Raw genomic sequence first — 16,349 nt, 5'->3', positions numbered from 1 at the left:
TAAAATAACACTGACAATTTTGATCAATAGTAAAACAGTAGTAGTTTGCATGAGAGGGAGAGAGGCAGAGCAGCAGATCCATGTTTCTACAGAAGTTAGACGAAGTTAAACAGAAGAAGAAGTTAAATATTTTTTTTAATCGTGCATGTGCCATTCGATGCAAATAAATACTAAAGCGCATTACTTGTTTCAGCCTGTTTAGTTACGTCCTCCAGGTGGCACCTGTTCAGAATGATTCGATGTTCTGCAGAAGCTACAGCACGCAACGCGCCTCCGTCTTATTTTGAAAATGCATCAGCAGAAGTCACGTGCTTTGTTGCGGCTAACTTTCTGTTGGAGCCACTTCTGCTTTGACAGGCTCCATACTAGAGATGCAGCATCGCGGAACAAGTCGCCCTTCGATTTTTTTTAACAGCAGAAATCCTTCAAATATCACACGTTTTCACACAGAAACTTCGGCAGCTACAGTCTAACGCTATATTCGCCGAGCAGTTCTTTCTGCGTGAGCATAACTCGGGTAATACAGCGTATCATCCACTTAGCTAATTGTTAGCTAACTCTTAGCGTTAGCGTGTGACGTTGTTAGCTAAAACAACTTAGCTGGAGAGGAAATTCACAGCCCGTTTATGTTTTCGACACTTCGGAGAGATGTTGGACGGTTCTCCGGTTCACAGCGATGAAGCCAACGTCGGCAACGTCGAAAACAACAACCCGGCAATGGTGATTTCCAGCGAGGATGGAGTAAACACGGGGAGCAAACCGCGGCAGGCGCTGCTGAAGAAAGGCGGGGGGAAGCTGCGCTCGGCTACGCCGCTGCATCATCAGAAACCCCCGAGAAACAGTCCCGTGATCTGCCTGTCGGACCACAACAACAACACCGTGGCACCTTCATCGGCTAACAAAGCCGCGACACAGCCCGGTACCGAGCTCTCTGCGGGTACACAGACCGTCCTGACCCTCCATCATCTAAAACATGGCGTTAAGAAAGAGGTAGGTGCTCGGATTCGCCTGTTACTCTTGTTATTGGCGGTGCTGCAGCCGTGTGTCAGTGACCCACAAGTAGCTGTTTGTGTCTTTATTAGGAAAGTGAGAAAGATTCTTTTCTGTAAATAAGTCGGATCCCCTCAATTTTTACCTGAAGTGAAGTTTCTATTGACTCGCGAACATAATTGTACCAACACCGAACTGTAAAACAATCTATTATAAACAAGTACTGTTTAAAAAAGGTTTTTAAATTAAAAGTAAAACCAGAGTGTAGCTTAAGTTTAAAAATGTGTGTAATTAGTTTTAAACCAAAAAGTTCTAGCCTCTGTGTATATCTCTTCATTTAACAAAAGTAAAAAAGACTAAAAGATAAGTTTAAAAACTTTTTTTTTAAAAGAAACTACAACTTATTAAATGCTTAAAATGTCTGTATGTTTAAATTAAATTCAATTGAGTTATGATTCCAACTCTTGTAGAGCCTGAGGCTTTTTTAAGTGACGCAGTTACTAATCTGTGTGGTGATGAATTGGAACCAGACCAAGTGATGAACAAGTTTTTCTTCCTCTTTTCAAAAGGGTTTTTTTTCTTTTAATAAAGAAATGAATTCCCCAGGCAGTGTATTGCTGACAGGCAGGTTTCGCAAGAGTTGAGTGATTGAAAAAGTTGATTAAACTTTGTCACGTAACAGTGTTTTTGTTTTTTTAAAGCTTGCAGTTATTAAGCAGATAATGACGTCTGTGATACATGTGCGATAGCTTGATATCAAAAGTAATGGAAAAATGTTAGGTTTAGTGTAGAAGATTAAAAAAAAAGAGGCTATGAGCCTTTTAAAGTAGGTTTGAAAGTATGATTATGTTTTGAGGTTTGGCCAAACCTTTTTTTTAAGCACTCACTTTGTGTCAGAAGAGTGGCAGCATGTTGATTAATGAGCTTCAGTTATGTTGCTAGGCACATATTTGAACTTTGCACATACCTGGTTTCCTCCTGCTGCCAGTCTCCAATAGAGCTGAAGAGCTTAAAGTGCTGATTAATTTACGGATTTTGTTTCTCAGACTCTGGAAATGGAATTTTTGTGTCTTCCCATTTGAATAAATACTCATCTTCTCCCTCTATCTTGATATTTAGTTAGCGAATGCTCTATGACAACGCAGTGCTTTCTAACAGAAACTTGTTTTGCCCCCTCGGGTATTAGTCTGTCAAGTCCTCCAGTGTGTCACTCTGCTTTTCAGTAATAGTGGCGTCAGCGTGTCTCACCGCGTCACACTCTGACTTTGGACCGAAAGTTGCCACGCAGTGAGGTGGTACATAACCATCAACCACGGCCAGGAGGCAGCAAAACATATTGTCACAGTTTCGCAGTTTTTTTCTGTCACAATATTGGAAATTGTCAATTTGAGCTGCACAAGTTTGTGTTTCTCAGATCTCTCAATTAATCACTCACTGTTTTTGTTTGCAGCTGCTAAAGTCAAAAGGGGCTGCACAGCCCGGAGGCCAAACTGCCCGCAACTTGCCGAGACACGATCAGGTCAACCAGAATGTAAACGCCCGAAACCACAAACCCAAGCATGGCCAAAGTCCCGCTGCCTCTCACCCGACAAAGAGAGATAGCAGCAGCCCAAATAAGCCCCCCTCCCTTCACCATCCTCCACTCCGTGAGAAGAAAAAGCCTCTCCATGCCTCCAACAAGATGAAGATCCTGCGTATATCACCTGTTGAAACTTCTCCTGAATACCTCAAAGATGGTGAGAAGGTCTATGCTGGAGCTAAGTTCAGTGAGCCACCCTCACCAAGTGTCTTACCCAAACCGCCCAGTCACTGGGTCGGAGAAAAAACCAAGCCTCAGCAGACCAACCAAAGCCGAGAGCAAATGACTGTTCACTTGAAGTCGCTGCTGAAGGTTCAAGATACATCGTGACCACAGTCTGGAATTTCTGACTTGGAGCAAATCTTTCAGATATCTGATTATTGATGAGCGGCAACAATTGGAAAATTTATATTGAGGAAAATAGAGTATAACTTGTACCGCACTGCAAAGCGATGTAGGGAGTTTTTATTAACTACTACAATTTCCCATAAGCCAACGTGCTGCCTGTGTTTGGAACATTTTGGAGATCTTGTGTTGCTGCTGGAGACCCGACTGACAGCCTCTCTATGTCAGGGGACTTTTAAATCCTTTAGGATATGTTCTGGCAGAAAAAAGAGAAAACGATATGTTGTTTTGACTGCGCAAACTTGTTATTTTCAAGGATGGAACACGAGAAAGTGTGCAGGAAGAGTTTGAGGTCGTCTCCAGCAGCAACATAATCCGTATCGAATGTTTACATTGTGCACAGCGATGATGGCACTTCTCTTGTGAACACTTTTGACGAGGCCTTGTGTTGATTTTTAAAGAGCTGGTATAAATGTACAGAATATATTGTAAACATATATTTGTGTATATTTTTCCGTGATATTTTAACTGAGATTCTAGTTTTGTTACTGAGGTATTTTTGTTTTGTTTTTTTTGTCAAACAAAAAAAAAAGGCCCCCTGCAAACTGAGGCACTTTGTTACAGCTCCTGCAGTGTGATGCACAGTGGATGTAAGAGACTTTTCTTACTGATTTGCACTGAAAATAAAAAATCAGAAAGGGCAGGAAACCTGAATTTTGATGTTCCAAAGCTTGACCAGCCACTTTGATGAGCTCAGACGCCAGCTTAGAGCAAAGGAGTGGACCTCCACATCCTGGCTGGCTGCCTTTTTAAAATGGCTGTAAAACAGAGCCATGTTAAACACAGAGTTCTTCCCTTTCCTTAAACGTGGGGCCAGTAGGTGGAAAACTTCGAGTCAGTACAGGGGCTGTGCAGTTGACGAGGCTGCTGTAGCATGGGCAAAGCTGAAAATGTGAAAAGTCTCATGACCAGATGCTGCAGAGAGCCAGTATCCAGCGTTTTTCCAGAGTTATTTTTCTTTTTCGTTTTTATCAGCACTTACCGTCCACATTAAGCCAGATCAGTTCAAAATCCCTTGTTTTGTTTCTTTTTCTCTGTCCACACCAAGCAGGATGTTCTCACCGAAGACGACTACTTAAAAAACTTTAGTAAAACATTAGCATAATGTTTCAGACAACGATCTGAGGCTCCGTGGCATTAAGGCGAGAAAGACGGCCTTTATTTTCCTCCAGTTTTCTCAGTGATCTCTCATTTTAAAAGGCAGTATGGTTGTTAGTAAACTGCATTAGCATTAATTGACGAGGTCAGTCGATGCAAAAATAATCTGCAGCTCGTCCTCCAACAGAAATGCTCATTTAAGTTTTAAAAATGTGAGAGAAGATTTTTGTTACTGTAAACTGATCATGTTTAGACTTTGTGTTGCGCAGACAAAATCATTTCAGTATTTTACTTTTAGGTGTTGGAAATGATTATTATGAACTAACTCCGACCTCTGTTTCGACTCCGCAGTGTATCTTTCGCTTACAGCCAGATGTCAGGTGGTAGACAGAGATAAAAAAAAAAAACAAAACCACAAAGAAGTAGAAGAGAAAAAGCTGCTTTCCTGTTTTTCCCCTGTCTCGGTGTGGACTGAGATCTTTATGAAACGCTAGATGTTTTTTAAAAATCGTGTGGCTTCATGTGGACTCAGTCTAACTTTGTCTGTATTTTTTGCTTTTAAGGGGACAGATTTCACAGACGCACACTTTGTTCTCGTACCTTTTTGTTACCCTTTTCTTTCTCTGTGATTCTTTGAAGCATGTTAATGTTACCATGAGAGCATTTAACAAAGGTGATCATGATTATGCACTGTTTTTTTTTTTTATGGTTTCTTTGGATGCAGGCAGCCGCTGGATCTTGTATCTTGACCTCTGTGATGTCACGTGAGTGGAAAATTGTATTACTTTAGCAAAAACTGCCCATTTCATTGCAGTGTTTTTAAAGTGCTTTCATTCCAGGCATAAGAATATGCTTAACACCCCCCCAATGCCACAATTTGGGACAAAATTTGTATTTTATGAAGCTTTTCATATCTAAATTAAAAATATATTAAAAGATTGGTTACCCCTATTATGTTGGCAGTGTGTTTATTTCAGGCCCAGACAAGTTAACGTAGATATGTCTTCTGTCTTCTAAATATGTCTTCTGTCCTCCAGAGTGAATATTGTGTTTTCACATTTAATATTGAGAAGCGAAGATTCATGTAGATGATCCCCAAAACACGTACCAGCCCAATATGAGAAAATCATTTTAGTGTAATTTGTTTGGAGTTCAGTGAGTCATGTCGAGACTTGAGGTTTGATTGGAAAGTTATAAAAATGGTGTTTAACACAAGGACATGTTTGAAAGACACTCGTACGCTGTCACTCTGCTTTACTGTTAATGTTATTCTGCTTTACAGAACTAAATAATGACCAGCAAGATTTGAATCTAATGAGCAACTGATTAAGAAAATGCGGTTAGGTTTTATTGCAAATAGCATATTTGACAAACCATGAGCACTAAAATGTTTTTTATTTGGAAAATCACGTGTTTGTGAAGCTTTCAGTAACCAAATGCATGATGTTACAGTACAAAGATCCAAAAATGACATTTTCTTTCCTTTTTCTGTAAAACACACTGTCGGTGAACAGCAGCACGTGCACATGTTGATGTGCAGTAACTCCTGTTTCAGTAGCTTTGGTGCGTGTAACCAGCAGTAATTTATTTCTTACTGTTAGTTCATGTGTCAAACGTCGTGTGTCTTCTGAAGAACATTAATGGAAACATCTTAACAATCTCCACACAATCAACTTTCTCGGTCTCCGTCTTCGTCCTTTGCGGGTGTCAAACACATCATTGACACAAATGCACTGGTGGACCAGTTACTGTGGTAATATGGTTTTCTTGGTGCAGCCCTGCATTGTCTCAGGTCCAAAAGTTCTGGACGCAGAAACATTTTCTTTGTAATAAACTGTTCCTGCATGTTCATCGCAGTTTTGACAGCATCAGGCTGCTGTGGCCTCTGACCTCTTCACTAATTTGGTTCCATTTATTATTGCTGATCATTCTGTTTCGCTGTTGATCAGAGAGAACTAAAAGACAAAAATGGAGAATATCAGGGAGCAACAGAGCGAAGAGAACAGTGCTGCATTTGTGTGAAATTGGCTAACAAGAAAAAAAAAAAAAAGGCAGTCGCCACACGGATGTGACGTGATGTTAATCTGAGCTTCATCTCTCCACAAGATGCACTATTTTAGAAACCGTGGCTGCTGAGTGTAAGAGCAGAAGATAAAAAAGCGTTAAACAGGCACGATGTGTGAATTCAGATGGATTAATATGTTTTCATTTGTGGTGACGATTCAGCTTACAGGTAAGGACACGGGCACACATTATGTTAATATGACTAACTATTTTACTCGTTATTAATTATTATGTAAAAGTACTTTAGGATGTCTGTTGAGAAACCTAATGCCAGGTACTTGTCTTATTTTTATCTTCTCAGAAGCAGCATTTGGACAACAATCCTTCATCTCAGTCGGCCTTGGAGATGATGCTGCGTTACCTTGTGCAGATCTGAGAAATAATCAGGGCCAGTGTCAGTATATGACCTGGATCTTCAGTAACACAATGAAAAAAAAAGTTACATTTTTTAAAAATGGGAACTTCAAGAACGCTCGATCAGGCCGACTGAGTGTCACAGAGAACTGTTCTCTGGTTATAAAGAAGGTCACGGTCGAAGACGGAGGCGTCTACACCTGCAGGCTGTCGGACAAATCGAGACCACGACAAGGTCCAGGGGAGCAGTTCGTTCTGTCCGTGATTACCGGTGAGTATTTGTCCTCCGGTTTCAGTGAACTGATTCTAGCTCTGAGAAATGTGCAGCCGTTTCTCTTCGCGCCCCAGTCGTCAGGTGATTGCATTGTGTTATTTCATGTGTCCAGCAACAACAGCAGCAGCAGAAGCAACAACGTCAGCAGTAGCTACAGAACTTGCTACAACCACAAAGGCAAGCAATACTTCTTCAAAATTACAAGGTAGTGATTTCTCTTTGCTTTGCGTCTCTTGAATCTCTCCACATATTTATCTATATTCATTCATTCAGTTTTTATTTATTTCAGTAGCTTTAATACAGGAAGAACAAAGCAGGTCATTTAGCACAGAAAAAAGAACAGGATGAAGACATGATTTAGCTATTTTGAACTTCTGTAATAAAACTCAGTTCATCATTTGATGGGCACCTCTTTCTGCCGCGGCGGCAAACGGAAAGTGTGATTTGCCATTATCTGGCTTTTGCTGTCTCTATGTGAGTGCTGGTGAATATACAGTATTTTCAGCCTGATACACATCCGGTTCTCACACTCAGTCGCTGCAGCCTTATCTCTGCATTACTGTGGTTAACAAAAAAAAAAGTTTGAGAACATATGTCTGACGTGACTCTTCCGCCAAAGTGGACGCGCTCTTCTAAAATAAATGTAAGATCTCTGTAAGAACTGAACAGTGTTTTTTTCATCTTGTGCTTCTCTTTTAGCTTTGGCGTTGTTCTTCCTTCTGATTGTGTTTATAGTTGCACTTGTTATAACTGTGGTTGTGCTCAGAAGATACAAGAAGAGAAAAGGTGAGAACGCTCACGGATGAAACCTTCTGTGGAGACAAACTGTTTTCAAAAACCTTTTGACATTTTTCTGTGTGGTGTTTTCAGGAAATAAAACACAAATGAATGAAAACGATGTGAGTTTAAATTCATATAATTATTTTTATTTAAAAAAAATACACCAGTCAGTCAGTAACAATACTGAGCATAGTAGTCGTAGAGGTGAAGTTCCACTAAATGTGTGTTTTCAGGCTCTGAGTTTGAACCCTTCACAGCCTCAGTCTGGTCCAGAAACCAGTCAGGACACGGTGAGATCCACACTACACACTGTCCACTGGGACTAATGAGTCCATGTTGTTCTGTGTTGTGCTGCCTGCTGGATCAATGGTTCTAGCAGGAACCAGAAACCCACAATCCACATGTTACTGAGCAGCTGTTGTGTTGTCTTCACTGTGTAGACTGATCCTGAAGATGGAGTTTCCTACGCCTCCATCAGCTTCACCAAGAAGACCAACAGTAAAGTCCAGGTGAGCTGTCTGCTTGGTTCTACATGGGGAACTTCTTAGCTTTCCTCTAGCGCCACCTTCAGACCAACATGTGTCATGATGTTCATCATCTAATGAGCAGAGAAAAGCTGCAGCAGCAACATCAGGCTTTTTCACAGCTGCTGTCAGGTTATGTTGACTCACAGTCTGTTGGTTTACGTGTTACGTGCTGCTGTTGCCTTCCAGGTTCAGAATCAAGTGGAGGAAGATGAAGCAGTGATGTACAGCACTGTGAAGGTTTCCTCTGCTTCTACTAGAGCCTCCATTGATCTCAGCAGCCTCTATGCTGCCATCAACAAGCGACAGAAATAAGAAAAACCAGATCACAGTACAGTTACGTCTTATTGAAGGTAAAATATTTCTGATGAAAAAAACCAAATTGTTTTTTAAACAGCGAGGATGAGCAGGACTTTATGAGAAACTACTAAATAACTGTAATTAATTTGTCATTTGGGCAAGAAATCGCCATGGTACAGGACTGAGAGTAAGATTTGCCCCAGACTTTGATAATTGTTAATCTAGCAAAAACTGATCCGAAAATGTATATAGTTAAAATAGTGTGCAGATCCTGTTTAGCAGGATCATAAATCATTGTGTGTCTCGCACCTTCAGACAACTTACATTACACCCGACTCTGTACGCACTGGGTAGGAGAATATCTACATGTTATTTTCTAGATATTATATATATTGAAGTATTTTATCTTATATTGTATCTTAGGTAACTCGTTTCTCATATTTATGGAAATTTCGAAATTTGTGTTTGTATGAAACTTTATGTACAGAGCATTGAACAGGTTTTATAGTATATGAGTAAAGTTATGTAACATTAATGTACAAAGTCATTAAAGCATTAGTCACCAGAAAAAAACTAATGGTGGTGTGTAATTGGTGCTCAGCACCTGTGCTGGGGCTGCAGTGGCTCAAACATCATGCAGCAAAAGAATAAATATGACAATATATTTGCGGCTGATAGCAAAGATGTTTGAAAATAAATTGAAGGTCTTATTCAAAGTTGGGACAGGTGGAAATTATTCGACAAAGTAAAAAAAATGTCAATTTTAAGATAAGAAAATAAACAGTCTGAATGATGAATATTAAATACATATACTTTATTTCTGCATTTGGAAGAATGTGATGATGCCCCTTTTGACATTTAGAGGCTTCATGTGGTAATTTAGGAAAATAATAATCAGCATCAGCAGCACGTGAACTCAAATGTTGATCTCACTTTGAAAAGTTAATCCCAACTTTATAGTTGAATTAGTTTTGGTTGATGTGGGTTGACAGGTGCAGGTGAAGAAGACTCTGTCTCCCCAGGTGTGGTGCTTCATTTAGATTAGTTTACCTAACAAGGCCAGTGCACATCTGTATGACAGCTGTAGCACATCTGTAGCCCCTGCACTGATGTTACAGAGTGGCCGCTGAAATCATAGTAAGGATTTTAGCTTAGGATTCAGAAGTGTTTAAAGATGGTTCCTCTTCTGCTGCACAGGGTGATACGTTTCTCCATGATGAAGGAAGCAGGAGCTGTCTTGTTTTAACTAAAGCAGCAGTGAACAGGAGGTTGAGATGACCAGAGTCAGAACGAGCACAGCTAATTTGGCGTGTCGGGACACTTGCACGTGTTTTGTGGATTTAGTTGAGTTAATTCAAACCTTTTAAAGCCTTTTAAATTTGAACACATTTTTTTTGAACATGGGTAATGTGTTGTTGCTCAGGAGCCAAACACTTCAAATTTATTATGTATATTTTCCAACGTAGGGATTTTAAAATGGTAAATGGAAAAACTAAGGACTGAACAGAAGTGTTATTGCTTAAGACTTAAAGGGCGACTTCACCCATTTTCAACTTTAGTTTAGGCTTTTAAACTTCACTCTGACTTCCCTATGCCATTCATTTACACGTAGTATTCGAAACAAAAGACGGAAGTTTAATATCAGTGAAGGCGTCCTTTAATCTTTTGAACAATCTCTAAAGCTTCAACAAGGAACTTCCCCAAACACAGCAGTGACACACCAAAACATGTTCACCCCACATCTGTGTGTCATCTGCAAGGTTCAAGGCGGTCACTTCTGTTTTCACGATAATTTCAAAAATAGACTTTTATTTTGCTCCCCCCATAATGACAAACAAAAATCCCCATCTAAACGCAACTTAGAGAAAGTGATATGTGCCGGTTAACACAGTGAAGACGTCTTTCTTCCTGAGGAGAGAGCAGTTCATCAGACACCGATAGAGTGAGAGCACAATGTGTGGTTTCAGATGGAGCAGAGTGACCGTCTGCCTCATGCTTCTGCTTCATGTCACAGGTAGGACAATAATTCTATGATGAACTTTTGTTATAGAGCGTTGCACAATAACTACAAAACAATGTGCTGCTGAACAAAAGCCTCGTGCACGAGGGTCTCAAATTTCGTGAAAGTTCGCATAGAATTAAAAGATGTAGGTTAAAGCCAGGTCATGAAAAGCTTTACAGGTCATACTTTTTACATGCAGCTGTTGCAATAATCAGGACGGTAAAAGTCCAGAGGGCAGCACATGGTTAACTTTCATGTAACAAAAAGCCAAATAACTGTATGTACTTGTTTTTTTTAATGGCAAATGCTGCACATCCAAACTTTTCTACAGGTTATAATGTGACATGCACATTATCTGTTTCTATTATCTTTCTCTTTCACTGTCATGTCGTGTTTGTATTTAACTTGTACTATCTGCACAGCGGAAAAAGGAGAAGCTTCCTCAGTTGTCGTCAGAGACGGAGGTGACGTCACTTTACCTTGTGAAAAAGTGATAAATGACCAGGATAAATGTTACGGTACAACCTGGTTATTCAGTCGTTCAGGAAACAAAGCAGCAGTGGCACTGTTTGAATATGGGAAGATTAAAACAGGATCCAAATCTAAATCACACAGACTGAATGTTACAGAGAACTGTTCTCTGGTTATAAAGAAGGTCACAGATGAAGATGTTGGACGTTACACCTGCAGACAGTTTGACAAATCGGGACGACAACAAGGTTCAGACTCTGTGGTTGATGTGTCTGTTGTTACCAGTGAGTATTTACATCCTAATGTTTTCACATCAAACTGTTTGTCAGATCCAGAAACTGAAACATTACAATAATTATGACTGATAAGGTTAATTTTACTCTTGTTGTCTTTCTTTTACAATATCTCCATCATCACCAGTGAATAAACAGAGGAACAATGATAAGATGACACTAACCTGCTCAGTGTCAACAAACGGACATTGCAGCCACACAGTGAAGTGGCTGTATGACGACAAACGAGTGGACAAGGACAACACGGACATGAAGACGTCGCAGTCTGAGTGTTCGGCCGCTGTGACCTTTGTGCATTCCCCTTTTAATGTCTCCTCAAAGAATCCTGAGTTATTCAAGTGTGAAGTGACTGATCTTGATGCACAAGTGCAGCAGTTTCCCTTCAAACTTCAGTCCTCAGGTGAGAATATGTTCATTAGCACTGTTCCTTATAGTCTCTGCAGTTTGTACATTTGAGGTGTTTTCTCATTTGCTTGTAATGAGAAAACACTCAAATGTTGATCTCACTTTGAAAATTTAATCCCAACTTTATAGTTGAATTAGTTTTGGTTGATGTGGGTTGACAGGTGCAGGTGAAGAAGACTCTGTCTCCCCAGGTGTGGTGCTTCATTTAGATTAGTTTACCTAACAAGGCCAGTGCACATCTGTATGACAGCTGTAGCACATCTGTAGCCCCTGCACTGATGTTACAGAGTGGCCGCTGAAAGCATAGTAAGGATTTTAGCTTAGGATTCAGAAGTGTTTAAAGATGGTTCCTCTTCTGCTGCACAGGGTGATACGTTTCTCCATGATGAAGGAAGCAGGAGCTGTCTTGTTTTAACTAAAGCAGCAGTGAACAGGAGGTTGAGATGACCAGAGTCAGAACGAGCACAGCTAATTTGGCGTGTCGGGACACTTGCACGTGTTTTGTGGATTTAGTTGAGTTAATTCAAACCTTTTAAAGCCTTTTAAATTTGAACACATTTTTTTTGAACATGGGTAATGTGTTGTTGCTCAGGAGCCAAACACTTCAAATATATGTCTGTTTGTTGGATGTATATTTGCCAACGTAGGGATTTTAAAATGGTAAATGGAAAAACTAAGGACTGAACAGAAGTGTTATTGCTTAAGACTTAAAGGACGACTTCACCCATTTTCAACTTTAGTTTAGGATGTAAATGTACATCAGTGCTTTTAAACTTCCCTCTGACTTCCCTATGCCATTCACTTACACGTAGTACTCGAACCAAAAGACGGAAGTTTAATATCAGTGAAGGCGTCCTTTAATCTTTTGAACAATCTCTAAAGCTTCAACAAGGAACTTCCCCAAACACAGCAGTGACACACCAAAACATGTTCACCCCACATCTGTGTGTCATCTGCAAGCTTCAAGGCTGTCACTTCTTTTATTTTGCTCCCCCCATAATGACAAACAAAAATCCCCATCTAAACGCTACTTAGAGAAAGTGATATGTGCCGGTTAACACAGTGAAGACGTCTTTCTTCCTGAGGAGAGAGCAGTTCATCAGACACCGATAGAGTGAGAGCACAATGTGTGGTTTCAGATGGAGCAGAGTGACCGTCTGCCTCATGCTTCTGCTTCATGTCACAGGCAGGACAATAATTCTATGATGAACTTTAGTTATAGAGCGTTGCACAATAACTACAAAACAATGTGCTGCTGAACAAAAGCCTCGTGCACGAGGGTCTCAAATTTCGTGAAAGTTCGCATAGAATTAAAAGATGTAGGTTAAAGCCAGGTCATGAAAAGCTTTACAGGTCATACTTTTTACATGCAGCTGTTGCAATAATCAGGACGGTAAAAGTCCAGAGGGCAGCACATGGTTAACTTTCATGTAACAAAAAGCCAAATAACTGTATGTACTTGTTTTTTTTAATGGAAAATGCTGCACATCCAAACTTTTCTACAGGTTATAATGTGACATGCACATTATCTGTTTCTATTATCTTTCTCTTTCACTGTCATGTCGTGTTTGTATTTAACTTGTACTATCTGCACAGCGGAAAAAGGAGAAGCTTCCTCAGTTGTCGTCAGAGATGGAGGTGACGTCACTTTACCTTGTGAAAAAGTGATAAATGACCAGGATAAATGTTACGGTACAACCTGGTTATTCAGTCGTTCAGGAAACAAAGCAGCAGTGGCACTGTTTGAATATGGGAAGATTAAAACAGGATCCAAATCTAAATCACACAGACTGAATGTTACAGAGAACTGTTCTCTGGTTATAAAGAAGGTCACAGATGAAGATGTTGGACGTTACACCTGCAGACAGTTTGACAAATCGGGACGACAACAAGGTTCAGACTCTGTGGTTGATGTGTCTGTTGTTACCAGTGAGTATTTACATCCTAATGTTTTCACATCAAACTGTTTGTCAGATCCAGAAACTGAAACATTACAATAATTATGACTGATAAGGTTAATTTTACTCTTGTTGTCTTTCTTTTACAATATCTCCATCGTCACCAGTGAATAAACAGAGGAACAATGATAAGATGACACTAACCTGCTCAGTGTCAACAAACGGACATTGCAGCCACACAGTGAAGTGGCTGTATGACGACAAACGAGTGGACAAGGACAACACGGACATGAAGACGTCGCAGTCTGAGTGTTCGGCCGCTGTGACCTTTGTGCATTCCCCTTTTAATGTCTCCTCAAAGAATCCTGAGTTATTCAAGTGTGAAGTGACTGATCGTGGTGCACAAGTGCAGCAGTTTCCCTTCAAACCTCAGTCCTCAGGTGAGAATATGTTTATTAGCACTGTTCCTTATAGTCTCTGCAGTTAGTACATTTGAGGTGTTTTCTCATTTGCTTGTTACTGTTTTTGGTTTTATAGGAAATGATGCAGCAACATCACCGACTAATGTGTGGGAAACATCGCTGATGACAACAATGAACCGAACAGAACAAAAGAGTGAGACACACATTCCACCACACAAATGTAGTTGATGGATGTTTTATTTTAAGGAAACACAATAAGTAGATTGATTCATTTCCAAAAGTATAATGAACTTTTTAGTCTAATTTGAATGAGTTCAGAAATGGTGCTGATGAATTTTACAGTGCTTTGTTTGAAAGCTTAGGCCTCATGATTGATGTAAACCATTTTAAGATCCCAACAAAATTAGTTTCTTATTATAAACAAGGACGCACACACAGTGAAATGTTAATGTGGGATGTTTTCTTGTCATTTTCTGTCATCTGTGGAGGATCGGAGGTGCGTGCAGGGCTCTTTGTCACACTTCCTACAGACAAAGTGCCCCCAGTGTGTCACCACCAAGTCATTAGCTTGTAAAGAATTCAATTCCTTCACTTCAGTAATGGAAACAAACAAATGTGTTACGTTTAGGTTTTATTTAATGCAAATATAATTTTGAAATAAAACACTTCACATTTATATTTTTTCTCTCGAAACACATTTTCATTTTATTCATCTTCTGTTTACAGGACTTGGGTTTTATTGGCAGTTACTTACTGTATGCTGTATTTTAACCACAGGATAAACAGTTACAGACAATGGATGGATGGAGCCTTGTGTTTACTGACATGTTCCTTTGTCACAGTTTGTGCAGACTCCTCTCTTCTGAACTACATCATGTTGGCCGTTCGTGTGGCTGAAATCCCACTGATTGCTGTGATTATTATTCTTCTCATCAAAGCTCAGAGTGAGATAAATGCAGCATTTGTTGAGACTAACTGACACAAACTGTGAATTTAGTGCTGAACTGTGGTTTGTTTTCCAGGGAACAGCAAACCGCCTGATGACAACACTGGGAGTGGAAAATAAAAACTGTTGTGTAAAAAAGTGAAACGTGTGTAATAAGTGACTGCAATTAGTTACCTGTGTTACTGGACTATGATGTGTTCAGTTGATGTCAAAATCTGTAAAAATGAGTTTAAATATGTCTAGATTAAGGTGTAATTGTGATGTCACAGGTGCATAAAGATTCAGGTGCAGTGTGAAAACTTTCTCTGATCAGTTTCCACTGATCTACAACATTTACATTAGTTTAAAAACATCACCTTTGCTTCCTTTGAATTTTATACACAATTTTACAACCAGAAGTGACTTTTTTTTTTTTTTTTTTTACAAAAATGTTTAAAGCATCAGTTGTTAATATTAAAACATATCTATACAAAGATTTGATGGTGGTTTTTTTCCCCATATTCATGTTTCACTTTTCATAAAAAACTAAATTTACCTTGCAACCCTACTTCCACTTCACAGCTCTTCTAATACTGTAAGCCAACTGTCAGTCATTCGCTCACTGCTACACAGGAGCAAAATACGGGGAAAAGATGGACGTAGGATAGTTTATGTGAACACACACGGAGTGGGATTGTGTGTAATGGGTTGTGGGACATAAAACTGTTCATATTGTGGGTCTGAAAGCTCGTTAAAAACGTATAGAGAGCACGGCTGTTGTACGACCTCATCACAGGTGCTGATATTCACTACAACACTCCCGCTCGTGTTGCATTAGAGGGGTTATCTCTTTCTAATTATTATTATTATTATGTAACGGCAGCTGGCATAAAGGTGCATTACTGCCACCTACTATCTCATTACTGATTATTTAAAAAAATGTTAATCCTGTTTCTCTCAAGAATTCTAGCAACTTATTATAGTTCCCCAGATGATCAAGTATATGCGTGAAGTAAATTCCTCCGTTCCCTGTACTGTAATCTGTCTATTTAGTCTCTCTCTCCCTCTCTGATGAATATTTTGGACATTGACATAGAATGTGGTTTACCGACTCTTCCATGTGGCAAAGGTCACACGCTCCTTAGTGTCTCTTCCCATCGACCTCATATTTCCCACTTCCTCCTTGTCGGCCTCTTTTTGCTAAAGAATCAGCCATTTCATTTCCATAAAATTCCCCTGTGTGGTGGAACCAGCATAAATATATTGTATATTCTGTTGATTATGTCCCGTCTACTCTGGGATGAAAATCATGTGATAGAGACTCAATTTGACTCTAAGCATAGAGGAACCAATCTAATTTTATCTGTTCAACTTATTGTGTTGCAGCTGTGATTGAGGTGCATGTCTCCATCTCCCTCACGCTTGGCACTAAGATGTTAACACGAGTGACACAAGTCAAAGAGTTTACAGTTCATGTCTTTTTTTCCCCAGCGCATCAGTGTTTTGCACCTGTTTCGATCATCGCGTTTTACATCACCGGCTGCCGTTCATGAACCCAGGTGTGA

General features: G+C 39.8%; 2 protein-coding genes across 6 annotated transcripts; both read left to right on the top strand.

Annotated features, from left to right (window-relative positions):
* Positions 1-252: 252 nt before the first annotated feature.
* Positions 253-8,961, top strand: LOC137102324 (uncharacterized). Of its 5 annotated transcripts, XM_067481728.1 has the most exons (9): positions 264-990; positions 4,797-4,836; positions 6,438-6,761; positions 6,877-6,969; positions 7,464-7,550; positions 7,635-7,663; positions 7,778-7,834; positions 7,985-8,053; positions 8,258-8,883. In XM_067481728.1, exons 1-9 carry the CDS (start codon positions 649-651, stop codon positions 8,381-8,383), a joined length of 1,167 nt encoding a protein of 388 aa, XP_067337829.1. In that variant the 5' UTR covers positions 264-648; the 3' UTR covers positions 8,384-8,883. The 5 variants fall into 5 exon arrangements, with proteins under 5 accessions (XP_067337828.1, XP_067337829.1, XP_067337830.1 ...); XM_067481727.1 differs by having other exon boundaries at positions 253-990; positions 7,635-7,834; positions 8,258-8,892; XM_067481731.1 differs by having other exon boundaries at positions 966-990; positions 4,797-6,305; positions 7,635-7,834; positions 8,258-8,961.
* A 183-nt stretch (positions 8,962-9,144) lies between these two features.
* Positions 9,145-15,239, top strand: LOC137102323 (neuroglian-like). Its single transcript, XM_067481726.1, has 8 exons — positions 9,145-10,382; positions 10,793-11,125; positions 11,262-11,534; positions 13,136-13,468; positions 13,605-13,877; positions 13,975-14,052; positions 14,702-14,803; positions 14,882-15,239. The coding sequence occupies exons 1-8, from the start codon at positions 10,322-10,324 to the stop codon at positions 14,923-14,925; spliced, it is 1,497 nt and encodes a 498-aa protein (XP_067337827.1). The 5' UTR covers positions 9,145-10,321; the 3' UTR covers positions 14,926-15,239.
* Positions 15,240-16,349: the final 1,110 nt, after the last annotated feature.

The sequence above is a fragment of the Channa argus genome, chromosome 17, assembly GCF_033026475.1.
Source record: "Channa argus isolate prfri chromosome 17, Channa argus male v1.0, whole genome shotgun sequence".
In the NCBI taxonomy this organism is placed as follows: Eukaryota; Metazoa; Chordata; class Actinopteri; order Anabantiformes; family Channidae; genus Channa; species Channa argus.
The sequence above is the reverse complement of the archived record's forward strand: the minus strand, read 5'-3'. Positions and strand labels throughout refer to the sequence as shown.

Coding starts and splice junctions, on each gene's coding strand:
- LOC137102324 (XM_067481727.1), top strand. CDS start 649: ATGTTGGACGGTTCTCCGGTTCACAGCGATGAAGCCAACGTCGGCAAC. Junction 6,970..7,463: donor TACTTCTTCAAAATTACAAG/GTAGTGATTTCT, acceptor CTTCTCTTTTAG/CTTTGGCGTTGTTCTTCCTT. Junction 8,054..8,257: donor AGACCAACAGTAAAGTCCAG/GTGAGCTGTCTG, acceptor GTTGCCTTCCAG/GTTCAGAATCAAGTGGAGGA.
- LOC137102323 (XM_067481726.1), top strand. CDS start 10,322: ATGTGTGGTTTCAGATGGAGCAGAGTGACCGTCTGCCTCATGCTTCTG. Junction 11,535..13,135: donor CTTCAAACTTCAGTCCTCAG/GTGAGAATATGT, acceptor CTATCTGCACAG/CGGAAAAAGGAGAAGCTTCC. Junction 13,878..13,974: donor CTTCAAACCTCAGTCCTCAG/GTGAGAATATGT, acceptor TTGGTTTTATAG/GAAATGATGCAGCAACATCA.